Raw genomic sequence first — 20,354 nt, forward strand, 5'->3', positions numbered from 1 at the left:
CACGGCGCCGCAACGTACAAGCGATCCAGCGCCTGTACAGACGCCGGATCGCTTGTATTTAAACGGCAATCGTCTACTGTTTAAAACGGTATCAAGAACACGGATGCAGCACCAGCCGTGTCCTTGGTATAACCAAAAAAACCGCACACGTAATTAAACACACACATCACACACTCATTAAAAAACACACATGCCATGTCCCTCTAAGAGGGAGGGGCAAGTAATACATGAGGAGGTAGGTGTGTTGGAATGAGTTGTTTGAGAAAGAGATAGTTCAGTGGTTAGTTAGAGGTGGGATAGGCTTTACTGAAGAGATGAGTCTTAAGGGATCGCCTAAAGGCAGTCAGAGTGGGAGATAGACGGACAGGTTGGTGTAAGGAACTCCAAAGAATGGGAGAGACTCTAGAGAAGTCCTGAAGCGAGCATGGGAGGAGTTGACGAGGGAGCTAGAGAGCAGGAGGTCTTGGGATGAGCAGAGAGGATGGTTAGGGTGATGGTTTGAGATATAGCCGGGGGCAGAGTTGTGGATGGCTTTGTAAGTGGTTGCTACTATTTTACATTTTATCCTTTGGGCGATTGGAAGCCAGTGCAGGGATTGACAGAGGGGGGATGCAGATACTGAGCAGTTGGTTAGGTTGATGAGCCTAGCAGCAGCATTCATGATAGACCGAAGAGGGGATAGCCTGAGTAGAGGTAGGCCAATGAAGAGGGAGTTGCAATGGTCAAGATGAGAGATAACAAGTAAGTGGATGAGTAGCTTTGTGGTTTCATTGGTGAGAAAGGGGTGTATTTTGGAGGTGTTGTGAAGGTGGCAGGATTTAGATAGTCATTGGATGTGGGGCAGAAAGGTGAGGTCTGAGACAAGGATGACACCTAGCACCTTGGCTTGGGGGGAGGGTTGGATAGTTGTGTTAACAATCTCAAGAGAAAAGTTGGGGGAAGGTGCACGGGCAGGAGGAAATATCATGAACTCAGTTTTTGAAAGATCGAGCTTTAAGAAGTGTTGTGACATCCAGACTGATATGTCAGTTAGTAAGTTAGTGATACGCAAGGACACTGAGGGGGTGAGTTGTGGAGTGGAGCGATATATTTGAGTGTCATCAGCATAGAGATGGTATTGGAAGCCATGTGAGGTAATCAACTGACCAAGGGAGGAGGTGTAATTAGAGAAGAGAAGGAGTTCAAGGACAGAACCTTAGGAGTCCACAACAGAAACGCGAAGAGAAGAGGAAAAGGTAGAGTTGTAGGTGACACTAAAGGAGCGCTTAGATAGGTAGGAGGAGAACCATGAGAGAGCAGAGTCTTGTAGGCCAAGTGAGTGGAGTTTTTTTAAAGAGCAAGTCAACTGTTACCATCTTGTCTTGAATTGTATTGTAATGTCTTCCCTATATTGTAACGTGCTGCACAAACTGTTGGCGCTATATAAATCCTGTATAATGATAATAATATTAATAATAATAATCTGAACCTGAGCTATTAGCTGTATGAACAATCTGGTTTTGTTTTGGCAACGCAGTTAAAGTTTACGTACAGCCAAGACATGTTTTTTCTTCATATTAGCAGAAGCTGAGACAAAAATGGTCTGCATTGGAAGCCTCAGTATGTCTAACAGTACAGGGGTGTGGAATTCCTATCGCCTGACGCTGGGGGCATGCCGTTTCGGGCGCCGGGCAAGTAGTTTTTTTTGTACATTTAGCCCTGCTTCAGGCAAGCAGAGCTAAATGTACAGTGGGGAGCCGCTGCACGTTTTATACAAGTTATCTGATCAGATCACTTCTATCAAACTAGCAGTGATGTTGTCCAGCCCCGCGCCCCCCGCCGTGGTTTTTGTGGTCCCCCGCTCCTCTGGGATAGAGAGTGTAGAGCAGAGCGAAGAACATTTGTTCTTCGTCTGCTCTGTGTGATCACTGAGACCAGAGCGCTGTAATCGCAGCGCCACCATTCTCAGCTGTCAGGAACTGCACAGAAGATCTGTTCTCTGTTGGAGGGCAGGTTCCAAAAAGAGAATCTGTCACCTCCAAACTATCACATAGGGCAGGGGTAGCAAACCTCCGGTCCTCCAGCTATGGTGAAACTATAAATCCCATGATGCATCTCTCTTCGGGAGTCGTGGCTGTGAGAATCTTGCAATGCCTCATAGGATTTGTAGTTCCACCACAGCTGGAGGGCCGGAGGTTTGCTACCCCTGACATAGGGGCTTTTAAGATTAAGTGGGGAAAAAAAGTAAAATAATAAATAAAAAGTAGAAAATAAAATATATAAAAATTAAAGTGATAAAGTTAAAAAAAATGAAAACCAACCCCCCTGCCAATGCCATCTGCATGCAAATAAACGCACGCAAAGCGCATTGAGTGCTGCTGCCATTCCACTGTTGCCATATTGTAGTAGCCAGGCAGGAGAACTCTCCTGCACAAACACAATGTGCATTAAAGGGTAAGCTCACTTACCCAGGTCATATGGGAAAATGGAATTACCTGATCAAATCTGGCCCCGTCTTCTCATTGGTCAGGTCACCACGCTGACCAATGAGAAGGTCTATTTAGCACAGTCAAATACGGTTTTGATTAGGGATGGGGACTCGCCCAAATGCTCCGATACCGAAACTTCCAGTCAGAGGAAGATTTCCTCCGACTGGCAGTGCAGTAGCGGAACATGGAGCCAGCTTACCGTGTAAGTAATGACCCGACCTCCCGGTTTCCTGATTGGCCGGGAAGCCAGCTCCAGCTTCCCGGCCAATCACAATCAAGCCGGCCAAACAACATGGAGCTGGCTTCCCTGGCAATCAGAAACCTGGGCGGGATGTCATTACCTGCTGCCCGGCTTCCTGATTGCCCGGGAAGCCGGCTCCATGCCAGCAGAAGCACCGGTATCGGTACTCAGTATGTATAAATGTTCACAACAAATGATTAAGCTTCCCCTTGTCACTGGGACCTGACTTTCTCTGACTTCATGGGCCACTAAACTAGTCTCACCATTCAGTGAGATAGCAGCTAGCAGGGCTTAAAGAAGAACTGCAGGAAAATGTTTTATTACCCTTGCAGTGGGGCTAGCCCCGCACTGCAAGGGATAAGTGTTCGGTTGTGTCTAGGTTAAAAAAAGTTATACTCACCTCAAAGCTCTGAGCTTAGACGGGGCCTCCCAGCGTCTCCCACCCTCGTCTGCAGCGGTCTTAGGTCCCATATCACCATGTCTATACACTGTGTATGAGGATGCAGCGGAGGAGGAGACAGGAAGGAGGGAACACTGTGACAGCCGGCTGGCTCTGAGGTTTGGGTAAGTATATCTTTATTTTTGTCCCTAGACACAAACAAGCACTTAACCCTTGCAGTACAGGGGTAGCCTCATTGCAAGGGTTAAGAAAAAGTTTTCCTGGAGTTCTTCTTTAACCATGTAGTCAGAAAAAGGCAGATTTCATGAGAAAAATTAACCCAAATCCAAGAGGGACAAAGGAGATAATTTGTTGCAGGTGCCTGCTCTTAAGGCTTGTTCTTACCATGCTTCTGGAAATGCGGGGCTGTACATTTTTATACGTTTTTACGCATTCTGGTGCATTTACATGCGTTTTGGTGTGTTCCAAACCAGAAAAATAATACATGCAGTACTTTTTTTTTTTAAACCTTCTGGAACTGAATGCAGTGGTGCGAACTAGCCTCATTTTTTACTATAGGAATGAAAGGGGATGCGTTTGTGGACCAGGCAAAAAAGGATCTGGTCCAGACATGGTGTGAATGGGTCCTAAGGGAGTGCTTTTGCTTTTAGAAGGTTAAGATTGAATACAGATTTACATTAAAGTTGAATTTTGCCCTTGGAAAAAAAAATTGAGAGCAGGAAGTTTTTTTTAAAATTTCGGCAAAGGCAAACATTTGAGGCTGAATGACTTAAGAAGTTAAGAATGTTCATACAAACTGGACTCAAGGAGGGTTGGCGGATTTCAGGAAGTACTATCTTGCTGGTCATTTGATGGTGGCCCGTAGGTGGTTGCTGCAGTCCTGGACGGCAGTATGGGCTGCAGATAGTACACCCTTTCCATTCATTGTTCACTGAAAGATAAGTTTAGCAGGGAGGGGGGAAACTGGGCCAGATTTGAGTGGGTAAATCAATTTTTCCAAACTACTTGAACTTACCCTTTAATGCACATTGTTTGTGTTAGAGAGTGCTGTACACACGCCTGCGTTTATTAGCATACAGATGGCGGGGGCAGTTGGTTTTCATTTTTTAAATTTTCATTTACTTTATTTTTTTTACTTTTTAAAATTTGTATTTATCTTATTATCTTTTACTTTATTTTTTATTTTATACATTTTTGTTATTTACTTTTTTAATTATTACTTTTTTTTACATTTTTATATATTTTTTTACTTTATCTCTTTACATTTTTATTTATTTACTTTTTTTAATATTTGTTATTTTTTTACTTTTAAAATGTACAATAAAATGTGTGAATATTTACTTTAATTATTCAATCGTATACAGATTAAATAAATAAGCAAGATCCCCACAACACTGGCGTCTCTTGGTGTCATATAGGATAGCCACTACTTGTACTTGCTGGAAATCATCAGGTACACGATTCGCGCACAGTTTTATGAGTAAATATTTTTTAATAAAGCGTTTTTAACCATTTAAGTGGCGAGCACTATGGCTTGTCCTTTGTTTTATATATGCTAACATTTCCTGGAGAGGAGACTTGTATATTTATTTATTATTGCTATTCATATGGCACCGACAGTTTATGCAACACTTCACATAGTTGCACATTCACATCAGTCTCTGCCCTCATGTCTCAGTCACACCAGATGCAGTGCGCTCCGGCCCAATTCTGGCCAGAACGCACTGCATCGCATTGCGGCCGGCTCACTATGTTGTGGGGCAGGAGGGGGTGTGGCGGTCCATTGAAGTGAACGGCACCGTTCTAATTTCAGATTGTAGAGAGAAGATGGATAAACAAGATGGTGTCGTATCTGCTAAAAAGCAAATGAAAAAAAACTTAGGACCTGATGAAATAAAGCGCAGACGAGAAGACAGTGGTAAGAGGATTAGCTATGTATATTGTAAAAAAAAAGTAGTTCTTATTTAATTATAGCTATTAAAACTGTTAGAACTTGCTACCCCCTTGATTTAGTGATAGATACATTTCTGCTGGCATCTCACGATTTGGCTCCATACACTGGAACTGCTCTTTGTCATTTCCCATGTTTGTAACACCATAGGCAGGTGTTGGTCTAAGCCAGGGTAGCAGGGGTATGCAAACTCTGGCCCTCCAGCTGCAACTACAAATCTCATGAGGCATACCTGGACCCTACAGGACTGAAGATGTGGGGCCTACCTGTAACAGGCATGTCTCCCAGAAGCAGATGCATAAGCATGGAGCTGGCCAGGATGTGATTCAGTGCGTTCCAGCAGCTAATCGTGCTGGAACACACTGGAGATGGTGTGAACCGGCCCTTATACAAACTTCCTTAGGACCTGTCTTGACAGAATCATTATGATATCCGTTTTAGACACTTCATAAATAATAAAAAAAATTCATTTACAGGTGCATTTAAACTGTAGTTGACTTCCTTCTGACCTGCATTTGACTTGTTTAAAACATTCATATACACATATTTGTATATGAAATGCAAAACCCGTGCATTTAAACTGCAGTTGACTGCCGGAGAACTGACATAATAAAACGGGAAGTGATGTAATGCACATCACTTCCACTTTCAATGTACAGTACACAGACCCACTTTACTGGTCCCCGGCCTGCCCAGGGGCAAGCAAAGCCTGGGATAGGCGGCGGTGGAGGGGGAGGCTGCACAATCCCACCGTCATACATATGCTGTGCCTCTGTTCAGCTTAGATAGGGTATTAGGCAAGAGAGCTAAGAATACAATTTAGCTGCCTTATACACATTTTAGAATAGTAGCAGTTGCAGATATCTTATGTTTATGTTCACTCTAAATTTAAAAAATGATAAAGATTTTGATGCCTCTTGTTCAACATATTTTGGTATGCATACATTTCTTGATCGTACAATACAGGACACAGGCAGATTCTGAGCTGACTAGGTAATATGCAGGTAACATCAGGTGATTGGATACTGCTGTTTAGAACTGTGAGCACCCTCTTGTAATCCCTCCCACTGAAGGAAATCCTCAGTTTTTTCCTAGTGTCTTTAGGTGGTGGATATCTTCTCTCTACTGAGGGAGACACGCGTGGTTTTGTTACCTTTTTTCCTGTGATTTGATAAGTTAGATTCGGGAGTCTCCAAACAAGACCTTTCAGATGAGATTGTGAGTCCAAATTGGTAAAAGAATAGGTGCTTTATTCATACACTGCAGTGGGAAAACATCACGACAGCTCATAATCTTCTGCTAAAAATACATTAAGCTACACAATTTATAGTCATGAATATGCATAAGATATAGGCGTGTTTGGGTGTGATCGTATAGGTTTCAGTCCAATCAGGTTCATATCTTCTCAACAGCGAGCAAGCAGTTAAATGGGTGCTAACATCATGTGACTGACGAAATGAGGAAGTTCCAGAAGACTGCCCTTCCAAATTCTGGTCCTTGCTGGATTTGACCGCAGGACTCTATTTCTTGATTCAGACAGGAAGAGTGGTCAACTGTCATCAGGTGCTAAATACTATGTCACAGGCTCTGAACTTCTGTTTCCATGGCAACAGCAAGAATTTGCAAGTATATATTGGCTCTTAAAGTGGTATACAAACAGAAATACAAATAAAAGAGACCCCTATATTTTTACTCATGATTAATCAGTCAAGTTTCTTCCTTGGCTGCATCTGGCCATGGTTTTAATCTCATAGTTTCCAGATCAGGGCCCCACGGCAATAGGTTTGGGAACCATACCTGGACCCTACAGGACTGAAGATGTGGGGCCTACCTGTAACATAGCTTTGGACACTGGATCCTGCATTAGGTGCCCACCTTGGCACATAGTCTAGGGCAGTGGCATTTCCACAATGGTGTGACCTTGTCCCTGAAGAACCCTTGGGGGGGGGCAGCTATGTTCAGCCAAAGTCTAAGCTAAGGGACTGATGGGGGGCCTGCCGCTGGCACGTGTCCAGTGTGCGACCAGCGGCCATCTTGATACACCAGATTGCTGTTTTCTGCATTTGTACATTGGAAAAGCAGCCATCTTGGTACTACCTCTGCTCGATTGAGCACGTGCAGTAGGCTCTGGAGCATCTTAGCACATGTGGAGGGAGCAGACCAAGTCAGTTAGCATTCTACTCCATCTGCAGCAGTACAATTGTCAGTGTTGCCAGGGACAGTGGAGACCAGAGAGGGGACCTTCTTTTAGTATTTTGGTGCTGTTTTGTGAGTACCTAATTGAGGCCTCTCTCCATAGCATATTTTAAACTCGGGGAACAGGGATTGCCAGTAATACTGCTACTTATGTGCGAGTGCTACAGATGGTATGTGTGTTAGCCCACTGTTTAGCTTGGTCTCCTCTTCTAATGCATCTCTCGCCCCATCAGAAGTATCCAACTCTTCCTGCGTTAGTAAGAAAAACTTTGCGACCTCTAAGACAGCTTTTATGGGACCGATCTCTGCTGTGTTCAGTGCATCAATCCACAGAGGGTACAAGTGTAGTCCCTCTTCTCCTTCCCCTTCAAAGTGGATGTTGGACATGGCCATGGCTTCTGCCCTGGCTAGAAAATAAAAAGGGTGTGGAAGTAGAGGTGCTTACCTCCTAATACTCAGACATTTCCTTCTAATGAGTATCCCCCAGCTGTGACCCTACCGCAAAGAGCTACGTGACACGATTTCGGTACTTGGTATTAACAAGATGAGAGAATGTCTAGCCATTGCTTCACCTATGCAGGATCATCCCCAGGTCATTAATATGGGTTCTCTTAAGAAAAGAATCCCATTAAAACCTTTCCAACGCACTCTGTAGTGGAGGACTTTAAAAGACACAGCAGATATGCACCTGGAAGCCTTGTTCAAGGCATCCTTTGATTTGGTTGTGCCTAACCTGTAACTGACAGTCGCTTCCATAGAGGCATGTGGGGGGAGGGGAGGAATGGTCTCTTCACCCCAAAGTATTTCAGTAGATCTGCTGCTGTTGAGGGGTTTCTGATATGGACCTCCTGGCATCCAGGCTGAACAACTGACTGGACATGTTTGTGTCCCATTCTAGAGGTCTGACATTGTTCAGAATGCATGCCCTGGTTGCTCTGTAGGATTAGTTCTTCCTTATCTACGCCTTTCCTCCATTGAAGATTCTTCCTTGTCTGCTCTGCGTTATCGAGGCAGAGGACGTTCCAGTGATCCTCGTGGCTTCTGATTGATCCAGAAGAGTATGGTAGGTGGACATCCTTTTGGATGTTAATGGACTCCCCGTAGCCTCTTACGGACCATCCAGACCGTCTGTCTCAAGGCTGGGTGTTCCATTTTGCTTTTCAGTTGCTGGCTTTGACTACTTCACTGTTGAAGCCCAGGTGTGAATAATAGGGGTCTGTCAGATTATTTAATCCCTACACTCTTGCAGGCCAGAAAGTCCACCTCTCGCAAGGTGTATCCTTGTAGTTGGAGGGATTACTTTGCCTGGTGCGAACAAAGGAAGTTTCATCCTTGGAAAAACTTTGTGGGATGATTTTAGCCTTTTCTTAATCAGGATTGAATCTGCAATTGGGCATTTTCAAGGAACAGATGTCGGCCTTGGCCATTCTCTTTCAGAAGCCTTTGGCTTTTCATTCCCTGATAAAGGCTTTTGTCCGGGGAGTTGTTCACATAGCTTCTCCTAGATGCCCTCCAGTGATGCTGTGGGATATCTTTCATCTATCCAGCAAGATTAATTTGAGTCTATCAGATATATCTCTGTTAGGGATGCACCGATTTATCGGCCGCCGAAACATATTTTCCAAAAGCGTCACTTTTGGCTTAATGCCGAAAGTGCCATTTTCCTGCCGATACATCGGCGCATCCCTGCTTTCTTTCCTCCCCGCTGGGCGCTGCTCTGTGTCCCAGCGAGGAGGAGAGAAAGCGGCCGGCGTCTCTTCTCCGACACCGCTCAGCATCCTATCACAGATGGGTAGAGCGGTGTGGGGGTGGAGACAAGCCGTGCTGTCACAGGAGGCTGGGCTCTCCCCCATACACCGCTCGATCAGCTTCCTGTGACAGCGTGCCAGAGAGGAGAGCGGTACAAACAAACACTCAGCGATCGCTGAGTGTTTGTACATAATTGAGGACATGGTATGTTGACTATATCCTCAATTATGAATGAATGGGAGTGTTCATCACCTCCTGTTCATTCATAGTTGTAGTTATACTAAACATACCATGTCCTCATGTTATCAATGAACAGGAACACTCATAGAGCATTCCTGTTCATTGATAGCAGGGTACACAGAAAAGAGATTGAGGACTCTGTGTTCTCAATCTCTTTTTCTATTTTAAAAGGGAAATATCAGGGGTCTGTTTGGACCCTCAATAATTCCCCGAAGCCCCTAAAAGTAATGTAAAAAATAAAAATATTTAATAAAAAATGAATTAATAACAATAAATATCAAAAAATTAAACTTTTATAAACAAATAAAAATAAAATATTAAAACATTTTGAAATAATTTAAAGAAAGATTATAAAAATTAAAAAAAAATTTCAGTATCGGTTTTCGGCCTGACAATTTTTTTTATTTCGGTTTCGCTTCGGTTTTTACATTTCCATTTCGGTGCACCTCTAATCTCTGTGATGGATCTTATGTACAAGGTTGTTTTTCTTGTCACTATTACCTTTTGCAAGAGGATTTCGGAAATGGGAGCACTATTGTGCAAGGAACTGCTTCTTGTTCTTATTTTTTATTATTATTTATATAGCGCTGTTAGTTTATGCAACACTTTTGCATACTATTCATTCCCATCAGACCCTGCCCTCAAAGAGCTTACAATCTAAGATCCCTATCTCACATGCACATACTGGGGCTACATTTTTAGACAGGAGCCAATTAACCTACTAGCATGGCTTTATTCTTCACAAAAATAAAGTCATTCTCAGGCCAAGAGATTCCTTTCTGTGTAAACTTGTGTGTTCTTTTAATCTTAATGAGGACATACTCATCCTTTAGTCCTGCCCCAAACATCCTAAGGAGGTTTCTCTCCACTTTTTGGATCTGGTTCAGGTTGTTCGAGTTTATCTCTCGGCTACAGCTTCATTCAGACAATGGATTGTCTCTTTGCCTTGCCTGAAGGACTTTGCAGGTGGCTCCCTGCATCACGTTCCACCATCTCGAGGTGGATTAAAAAGCTTATTGTGCATGCCTACTCTGTGAAAGGTACACTCTACCAGGTCTGACAGTGTCTCTTGGGCGTTTTGACAGATTTGTAAAGCCACTACCTGTGGCTTTACACACGATCACACATCTGCTGATGCTAGGTTTGGCTGTAAGGTACTTTAAGCTGCTGTTTGAAGTGGGGGTTCCCTTTGTTTTCTGTTATGTGTTTCTCTTGGCAGTTGTTTTGCTGTGTTGCCCACCCCTCTTTTCTAGTGCTTGGGGACATCCAAGTCATTTCTGAATCTGCTTGTTTCTTGACAGATTCAAGAAAATGTGATATTTGACTTGGCAGGTAAGTCTGTTTTTGGAGTACAGTGCAGGGCACAAGACCCTACCCTCTATATGTACTCTATTGCTTGCTTGTTAAAAAAAAATGAAGATTTCCTCATATAACCCCTCAGTGGAGGGGTTATATGAGTGTCTTCACAGCTCTATCCAGTGTCCAATCATCTGGTGATACCTGCTTATCACCCAGGTGTCTCTGAATCTGCTTGCTTGTGTCCGGTACTGCATTTTAATGGCAAGTCAAAAATCCCATTATTTCCATTCATGTTTACATCTACTGTTTTTGTGTTGCCAGATAAAACTGATGTAGTTGTTGTGCCTAAATCAAAGCCTCCCAAGAAGCCAAGGCATAAGAGAGTAGAAACTGCAGAGAAAACTCAAGATCAGAATGCTGAAGAAGTGTCTATGAAGGAACCTGATGAAAGTGAGCCTGCAGCTAATTTTGGCCATACATGTATTGATCTGATTGTTTGAAGAAACAATCCTTTCAATATTTGCATTAAATATAGCAATTAATAATTTTTCATTTCTACTTCAATTGCATTTAATTCTGTGGGATAAAATCGAAGAGGAAAGCATGCTAGATGGTTTGTAAAAATGCCAGGATTTTTCAAAGTGATATTCTGATGTATGTAGTAGTTGATTAATTCTGAATGATCACTTTTGATTTTTTTTCCTTTTTTCACCAGGCAATAGCATTTTTTGATAGATCTGCAGTAATAGCCTCCATATTTCCGACATGGCAGGATTTCTTTATAAAAAACAAATTTCTCTTGTAATCTAATGTAATAGCCTATAAGAGCTTGTTCACACCAAATCCGGACCTGATCTGCATGAGTTTCTGCATATGCAGTGCAGTACATTTTGCCTCGTTTTTGCCGCATTCTGGGCCATTTACATGCGTTTTTTAAGCCTAAAATGGTCTCACAATGCGTTCCAGGGCGTTTTTGATTCATTTGCATGCGTTTTGTGCGTTCCAGAGCAGAAAAAATAGGGCATGCTGCTGTTTTTCCACATGCTCTGGAACTGAACGCTGTGGTGTGAACTAGAGGACAAAATACCATTGGAATACATTGAATGCATTTTTGATGCATTCTGTAACTGCTCTGCATCTGCTCCGCACTTGGTGTGAACAAGACCTAAGGGAAAAGTGTGGAAGTCTGTATTACTAGATTACAGTTCTCTTATTCAAATCCATAGGACACACATTACTGACATAAAACATATGAAGAAGCTTTACAAAAAAAAGTGACAATGTTACTTTATAACAATAAAAAGTTACAATATATGCATTATGTGAAAGAGCTACGAATCCAATATTTATATCTATGTATGTAAAAATTCCCTTATCTGTGCAGCAAATGAGATACCAACAGAAAAAGGAGTTTAATTGTTAATTCTCTACTCTACCACCCTCATACTACATTTATTTTAGAGTAAACCTGTACCAGTGCAGGATTACAGGGGAGCAAGTGACTCTGTTATCTAGCTTTCACTATGCTCTGAGTGCCTGGACAGCAAGTTACCAATTGCTGTCACAAATAGAAAGGTCCTTAGGGTACCGTGAGCTACAGCCAGCTCTGGTCTTAACAGTGATTTTTGGTGTGCTCATGGCAAGTAAGCAGGTAATCAAAAGGGCAGAAAAGATGAGAACATTCAGGGATGTGTGTGTGTTATGTAGATAAACTATTACTTTGCCATGAATGTGCAAAGTAAAGTTTTGCTTCTGGTAATCCTGTAAACTTTATACTTTATGGATTTCTTCCTTGTTATTATTTTTAAATAACTGTATGGGGAGAAATATGTAGGGTGCCATTGCTGTCGACCTCCTGAAAATGCTAGTTGCTTGGCTATCTCTGTCTTTAGTCCTCTAAATCACTGACCCTGAAAAGGCATGCAACTATTGATGTCAGAAATGTTCATTTCCATACATTTTCTGTCTCAGTAACTCAAACGATTGAAACTTTGAGGTCAGGTGGTGACTAGCATTTCAGCAGGAGAGGTCAGCAATGAAAGCCATCATATTTCTCTCAATACAGGATTTCGTAAACAAGTTTATGAAAATAATGTAATTTGTACTTTAAAGTGAACCTGTGTAAAGATTATTCACATTAGAGTATCTACATATTCTAAACAAACAGTTAAAGCACTTGGAAAAAAGCCTTTATTTATCTCTATAGCTATGTAGTCACTATAGAGAAAATCTTCTTCATAAAAGGCAATGAAATCACAGCTCTCTCACCGATTCTTGTGGTAGCCAAAGAATGTCACCCTGTCTACCGTCTAATAAAAACAAACAGCAGGCGTTGTAGGCTACCCTATAGAGTCTCTTTTGTATCGTTGAGGATGACATTACCGCTGCCATATTGCATTTATTTTTAAAGGGCACCAAAACACACCGGAGGATTGCACCTTTGACACACCTGTGGTGTAGCATTCAGTAACATACCAGCATGCGTTGTATTGTGCTGCACAGGACAGGTGTCTGGTGTGGTGAATGAGTTTCCTTATGCAACACATGTCCTAACGTTTGGTAATGCACTGCACTAGACTGGAGAGGTGTGAATGGGGCCTACATGTCCATAGTCATGTTACGGATGCACTTCAAGATGCTGCTTCTTCCATGATAGCTGGAGTTTGATTAAGGCGATAAAGAGGTACAGACAGATGCACTATAAAGATTAAAGACAGATTGGTCACTGAGTTGTTTGAAGACTTTGATGCCTCTTCTCTTATACATTTTGTATACAAACATATTTCTATCCGATTTAATTTTACTGTTTTTGTCAGATAAACCTGTTGTAGATGTCGTGTCCAAATCAGAGCCTCCCGGGAAGCCAAGGCGAAAGAGAGGAGAAACTGCAGAGAAAACTCAAGATCAGAATGCTGAAGAAGTGTCTATAAAGGAACCTGATGAAAGTGAGCCTGAAGCCTTTTCTAGATGCTTTATTGATTTTTCTTTTACCATGCACGTATTGATCCGTTTGTGTGAAGAAACAATTATCAAAAGTTTGGAAAATGAAGGTAGTTTTAAAGTGACACTAAACTCAGGAGTTAAATCTTAAAAATGCATTCAAGTAACTGAACTATTAATACTAAATGTATTTTATTTGTGTATTACTCAGCTGTAGATCCTCAAATCATCTCTGAATTGCTGCTGACACTGTCCTTCCTTCTGGAGGGCGGCTACTTTTGTTGTGTTGTAAAGTAGCCATCGCTCCAAGCTCGCTCCCGAGATGGGCTACAATCTCAATACAAATTGGTAAACTAAATATGGGATTGTAGTCAGTCACGAGTGCGAGCTTTGAGCGGTGTCTACTTTACAACACAGAGGGACCATGGGGAACAAAAGTAGCCAACCTTCAGAAGGAAAGACAGTATCAACACCAATTCAGAGATGATCTGAGGATCTGCAGCCGAGGGATACACAAATAAGCTACACTTTTGTTAATATTTAAGGTACTTGAATGCATTTTTAGGGTTTACCTCCTGAGCTTAGTGTCACTTTAAGACTTGCCTTGTAATGTACACAGCAATTAATGGTTTCTGAATTATCACTTTTAATTTTGTCTTTACTTTTTCCAGTGACAGACAATTAGCATTTTCTGAAAGCATGTCCGCAGCTTCTATATTTCTGTCATGACAAGACTCCTTTTTAAAACCACATTCTCCTTCTGATCTAATGAAGCAGCCTGTAAGGAGAATGTGTGAAATATTGGCATTTTCTAAATTAGATTATAGTGTTTTTATATTTATTGGACACACATTGTCGAAGCAAAACCTATGAAGAAGCTTTAAAAACAAAATGTGGCAACCGTTATGAACTTATCTTCCCTCTAGTGCTGGTCACACTAACCAGATGCTGAAGCATTGATTACTGTATGAGAAGAAAGTGGGATCAGTAAAGTATAGCCAGCCATATAGGGACACCATTGCATACCAGGTTCAAGATGGAATTGTAATTGCTTTGTAAACATGATTACGTAGTCTCTTGTCTCCACTTTTACTGTTGCCCTTCGTATCCAGTTGTTTTCTATGTGCCGTGTTCACTTCTGCTGACTTGAGTTGTGTTGCTTAAAACCATAGACATGCTGATTTTTCCACAATGCACCGGAGATCCCCTGAAGTCACCATCCATCTCTGATGTGCTGCTCTTCATAGAAATGGATGAAATGTCACTCAATTTTTTTATTTTTTTAAAGTGGACAGTGCCATAACAATGTAGAATGTAGGGCATCGCTGACACTCACCAGCCTGCACACTAAAATGGATTGTTTTAGCCAGCGGCCTAAATGACCCCTCAATTAATTCTAAATAAGTCTCAAACTGATGCCTTTGACTTAAAGGATCAATAAGGAGGCTCATTATGCAGGGGACAGGGCTAAGTTTTGCTTTTACAGGAAAAGCTTATCTATATATTCTATGTAGAAAACCTTAGCTGCCCATATTTCTGGATGAATTTCTAAAGGTAACCTCCATTTAAATAATTTTGGATGCTTTCTAAAGGTAACCTCCATTTGCAGCATAGGTACTGGATATCACTGATGCTCATACCATGAATGCTCATTGTGTGAAGACTGGCACTTTTGCAGGCTGAAACTGTTTTTTATTTTCTGATAGGTTGTGTATGGTTTTGACGAAAGATGTTTTGGTGGTGAGTTGTGTAGAAGTGGGTAAGGATCTTTTAAATCTTTTTACTGTCTTACTAAATAATTGTTGTTTCACATCAGAACTTCAGAAGACACAGAGGAGAAAGAAAAGAGAAACTGTGACTGAGAATACTGAAGACATATCTATAAACGAGGAAGCAGACAAATGTGAGTCGGAGAAAATTATTAGTCTCCTAAACCAATATGTCATGCCTCCCACTGTGCCTATCCCACACCATTTACTCACCAAAAAGATAATCTCATAACTGGAGTCACCTCCAGATTTCAGCTCCTCTACACCTTTTGCCCCCCACCCTTAGCTGTGAGAGACCTATTTATAAAAACTGAAGAAATGTATTTGGGAACAAAAGGTTTGTTGCAATGACAAATCAGTTTTAATCTTATATTACCTGGGAAACAGAATCTGGTTTCCATGGATAGCAGTTCCATTTTTGTCCATGTTTTCTCATGTTTTTATAAATAGGACCCAAATTTCCAAGGTGCATGTTACAGTAGGCAGCAGTAGGAGATTAACTGTGGGAGATTAAAAAAAAAAAATGTACTAAAATTATTATAGGGTATGAGGGTATGTAGAATTTAAAGCTAATATCTGGCATAAAAAGAAACGACATAAGATTGTACAGACCTGACCACAGATCCATTAGACAGGTATGCCTTTTATTAATTGAATAGTTTCTTCAAAACCAGATAATTGTGATCCAAATGTGGTACATGTTATGCATTGTCTCCAGCTGGTGGCTCATATGCTACACATTGCTTCAACTAGCTTTCATGTTTCTTGCACCTGTTCTTAGTACCTGTCTTTCTGGTTATGTGTTACATGACACCAAGCAGAGATTGCCTCATTTATATAATTTCAATAACATTATGTAAATAATTAAAGGGTAAATTCTCTTTCCTGCTCCCCCTGCCCAGCTCCTGCCTCTCACCCCACCCTCTTTCAGAAGCTGCCTTACTGCACATGTGCAACTTTTTTATCATTGATATTGATTAGTATGGAAGCTAATAAGAGAGATGTTGAATGCCAGTGTACCAGCAAGACCAAAGCATAAGACCCCAGTTACCATTTGATCTAAGGCCTATTTTATTATGGAGAGTATTTCAAGGGTATTAACTAGGGATGCACCAATGCCATTTTTTCAAGGCAGAGTACAAGTACCGATACTTTTCCTCAAGTACTTGCTGGCGTTTCCCCAGGCTGTTTAGGGTCTTGTGGGTGTATGCAACTGCGGGCAACCGGGCAGAGGACAAGGGGGCAATGTGCGTCTGGATCGGCGCTGCAAAAGACAGCCACCACGAGGTCCACTCAAGGCTGCCTACGTCCCCAGCAAGCAGGGGACCCCAGGCAGCCGAACCCATAAAAAAATTTAAGATCCCGGTATCCGCTCTTAGTATCTTGGCATTTTCATGAGTACGAGTACCCGTGAAAATGCCCAGTATCACCACCAATATTTTTATTGGTATCTGTGCATGTTAGAACCTCTGGGTTCTGTTGCTGCCTGTGCTCCTGTTGGGGAGATTCATTACCTTCTGCCCCCTTAACAAATAATTTTTTCTTCAAAAGCCCAATTGCAGCTTCAGAATGTAATCCAAAACTTTATCCTTTAAACATCTAGCACGTATTGGGAGGCCTTGGTGTTTCTGCAAAAAATGTTGGCCCAGTCACACTGTCGCATAAACTTATTTTTGACGCACAAATATCCCTCCATGGTAGGCCAAAGCACATCCCTAATATCTATTTCAATGGGATTTTTGTTATATACAGTATGTAATGGTCCCAATTGCACCCTCTTAAACACTAATCATTCAAGTACATTAGGTGTCTCATTCTCTAATTGCACCAATATAACATATCAGTGCATCATTTTTAGGTATACTTGCAGCTGCACAGGTCAGAGGCTATGTGACCCCAGGAACTCTGTGATCTATGCTGCTTAGGCTATAAATTGCATTAAGGAGCTGAGGAACAGCAGAATTCCTTTTTTGCTTAAATGACGTAATGCTCACATGTGCCCTGCTGTTTCATGTTTATTGTGAATTTTAATGACACCACAAGATGCCTGTCATGTAGATGTTGACTTTATTTTACCTGGCAGGTTCACTTTTATATTGTTAGAGATTTACAGAACTGTGCTGCACCAAAATCAATGTCGTGTGGTTTGGTGTAACAATAGCAGCCCCCAAGTAACACATAACTGGAATGAAACCATATCAATGAGGACTGATTCCTTATTCCTAGGTGAAATATACTGCCTTTCACTAAGACACAATAGTGAACACAATATACCCAGTCATGGTGTGCTGTTAACTGTCAACTAAGATTAGCTTTACTTGGCTGCTTTTGTATTGCAAAGTACATTGGTAAAATTGTTAAATGGCTAGATTCGCATTCACATTTATGTGCGAGTTAACTCATGCTTTGAGGTATGTAGCATAAAGCCTTTTGTATTGAGGAAGCTCATTCATTTTGAATGGACTTTCAATGCACCTAAACTCATAAAAATGTACCTAAGCTTTTGACTAAAAGCTTAGGTACATAAAAGTTTTGACAACAGCACATCTTAACGCTCAGGGTATTAACATATGTGCACTGTGTTGCACTATAGTGCAGGTATGTTTATTTTTTACTGTAGATGTGCATTAGGGGTGCCAGTCAGAATAAATGGTACTGCAATGCCTGTATACATCTGTGTTTAAAATATTTAACTACATGTTATTTAACTTTTCTTGCCAAAAATATGTAGGCTGCCATTGCTTGCCTTTGTTTCAACAATACAAGTAGCCTGGCTGTCTCTGGGTTCAGTACTTTTTTATCCAAAGCTGACTGTAAGAAGTTTAATACAGTTAAGACTGGAGAAAAAGGAGCTAAGTCTTTCTCTTCTGCAAAGGTATAGAATTTTAACCAAATCTGAAAATATGTTGCATGTGTTGAATGCTTCCAGGTTTTAAGGAGTGTGTTTACCACCATATCTGGGATACCCCACGCTACAATTTTGTTCCTTTCAGTGACCTGTACTCTTCAGTTTAGCCTTCTCAGATTGAAGTGCTGTCATTATTTTTGCAGAAGACGATCCTACCTGCAGAGTAAGGGGTATAAGGGCTTGTTCACACCAAATCCAGACCAGATCTGGATGTGTTTCTGCATATGCAGTGCAGTGTGTTTTGATGCGTTCCGGTTCTTTTTTTTATTTTTTAGCCTAAAATGGGTTTTCAGGTATAGTTCAGTGTGTTCCAGAGTGTTTGCATAAATTTTTTATGTTTTTGCATGCATTTTGGTGCATTCCAGAGCAGGAAAAATAGTGCCTGCTGCAGTTTTTCTACATGCACTCGAACTGAACGCTGCGGTGTGAACTAGAGCCCAAAAGACCATCCAATACATTGTATGCATTTTTGATGCGTTCTTAAACTGCTCTGCATCTGCTCCACACTTGGTGTGAAGGAGCCACCAATGTCTAGGATAACATTGGGAACAATTAGCTTCTTTGGCCAATTTGGCTATCGTTTTCTCTGTTTTTGCTTGATTCTTTAAATAGTACTTTCAGTATCAAAGCCATAGGTGGGAAGACATACACCAGAAAAAAGTCCCACTGAACTGAGAATGCATCCTGTGGTAGGGTTTGTATGGGAAGAAGAACACTGGGAACATGAGAGTTGGAGAGAGCTGCCATAAGATGTACTACCGGGGTGCCTCACTTTTTGAATTTAGGCTTCAGATATTGATAGTTGATGGTCTGGGAATTCATGGTTTAATCTATCTGCAAGTAGGTTCTCCGAGCCTGGTACATGTGATACCTTCATGGCCCCCAGTTGTACCCACTGGAAGATTTTGGCTAAGATCTGCAAGAGTGGTTTCATGATCTATGATGCAGCCAACTTTTCACTTGTTTTTCCAACTGTTGAGAGAAATCCTTCAAGACCTTCCATACCCCTTTCAAATCTAAGGCTTCATTCACACCTATGCAAAAATCGGCAAAATCTGGCAGGCTCAATGCTTTGTTTATGCTTCTAGATGCTTAAAATGGTGTGCATTTACACGCACATGCATTTCAATGTATCTGTCCTTTGTCCATTGAAACAGTCCATTGAAGTAACCAATGAGGTTAGAGCAAATAAACGTGACTTGCACTGACGTATTTAAACGCACAAAAACGTGTGTAGAGGTTCAAATCAATTTCTGGGCGCACCTGACTATTATTACTTTTTCTAAACACAGCTAATCTGACTGCAGATAAAAGCATCTAATCGCAAGGTGTGAATAGATCAATTGGAAATAATAGATGCGCATATATGTATATATAAAATCATTTGCCAACTATTTTAAACACATATAAAGACCAATGTGAATTTCAATTATCGTTTGTTAGCAATTTTGTCGATCGACGTTTGCGCATGTGAAGTGTTCGAGCCGTGATTTTTTTTTTGTACGAAAGCGCCACTAATCCATTGATTTTTCATACGATTCGAAAAAAGCTTTCTAGTCTGCCCGAGGCACTCAATTTGGCCACTGTACAAGTAATTCTAATCGTTCACTTCCCATCAACTTACCATTATGGTACGAAAACCCAATTTCATTTGGAAATCGAATGATAATCGTAAGGTATATGGTTAGCTTTAGCTGCAACCTGGCCCAGTGTCTTTTTTTTTTAATCCCGTTATCAGTATGTTGTTTTTGTAAAAGTGGATCAGAAAAGGGACATCTCGTATAATAAAATAATTTGTATTTTATGTTAGCCAACAGGGCTACAACATCTAAGAGAAAGAAAAATGAGGCAAAGACATCTAAGAGTGAAAAGACCAAAAAAGTTGAAGAAAAAGTCCCAGAGCTAATACAAAGACGTCTACAGCTTTGCACAATTTCCAGAAAGTATGTCGGTGCGCATGTTTCCATTCAAGGTATATTTAGAAAGTAGTTTTTTTCAACCTATTTTGTTACAGAAAAGTTAAAGTTGAACTCAAGGCAGATCTAAAACTCCAATCAATGTAGTTATGTTTTTTTTATTTTTGTATGTATTTTCAAAAACAATTGTACCCAACTTTGACCTGATATCATGCTCAAGACAGCTAAAAAAGTTAGGAGCCAGGGATTTTTTTTTTTGCGCGTTCGCGTGGCTTTT

General features: G+C 41.2%; 1 protein-coding gene across 1 annotated transcript in view; it reads left to right on the forward strand.

Annotated features, from left to right (window-relative positions):
• LOC108794448 (DNA-(apurinic or apyrimidinic site) lyase-like) overlaps positions 1–20,354 on the forward strand; it is a 69,643-nt gene that overhangs the window by 5,827 nt on the left and 43,462 nt on the right. The window contains exons 3-7 of the mRNA XM_018565486.1: positions 4,923–5,027; positions 10,866–10,994; positions 13,361–13,489; positions 15,301–15,387; positions 19,972–20,133. Of these exons, the coding sequence (XP_018420988.1) occupies positions 4,923–5,027; positions 10,866–10,994; positions 13,361–13,489; positions 15,301–15,387; positions 19,972–20,133 (612 nt within the window). The remainder of the gene's footprint in view (positions 1–4,922; positions 5,028–10,865; positions 10,995–13,360; positions 13,490–15,300; positions 15,388–19,971; positions 20,134–20,354) is intronic.

This window comes from Nanorana parkeri, unplaced genomic scaffold (genome assembly GCF_000935625.1).
Source record: "Nanorana parkeri isolate BGI_ZX_2015 unplaced genomic scaffold, ASM93562v1 scaffold852, whole genome shotgun sequence".
NCBI classification, from domain to species: Eukaryota; Metazoa; Chordata; class Amphibia; order Anura; family Dicroglossidae; genus Nanorana; species Nanorana parkeri.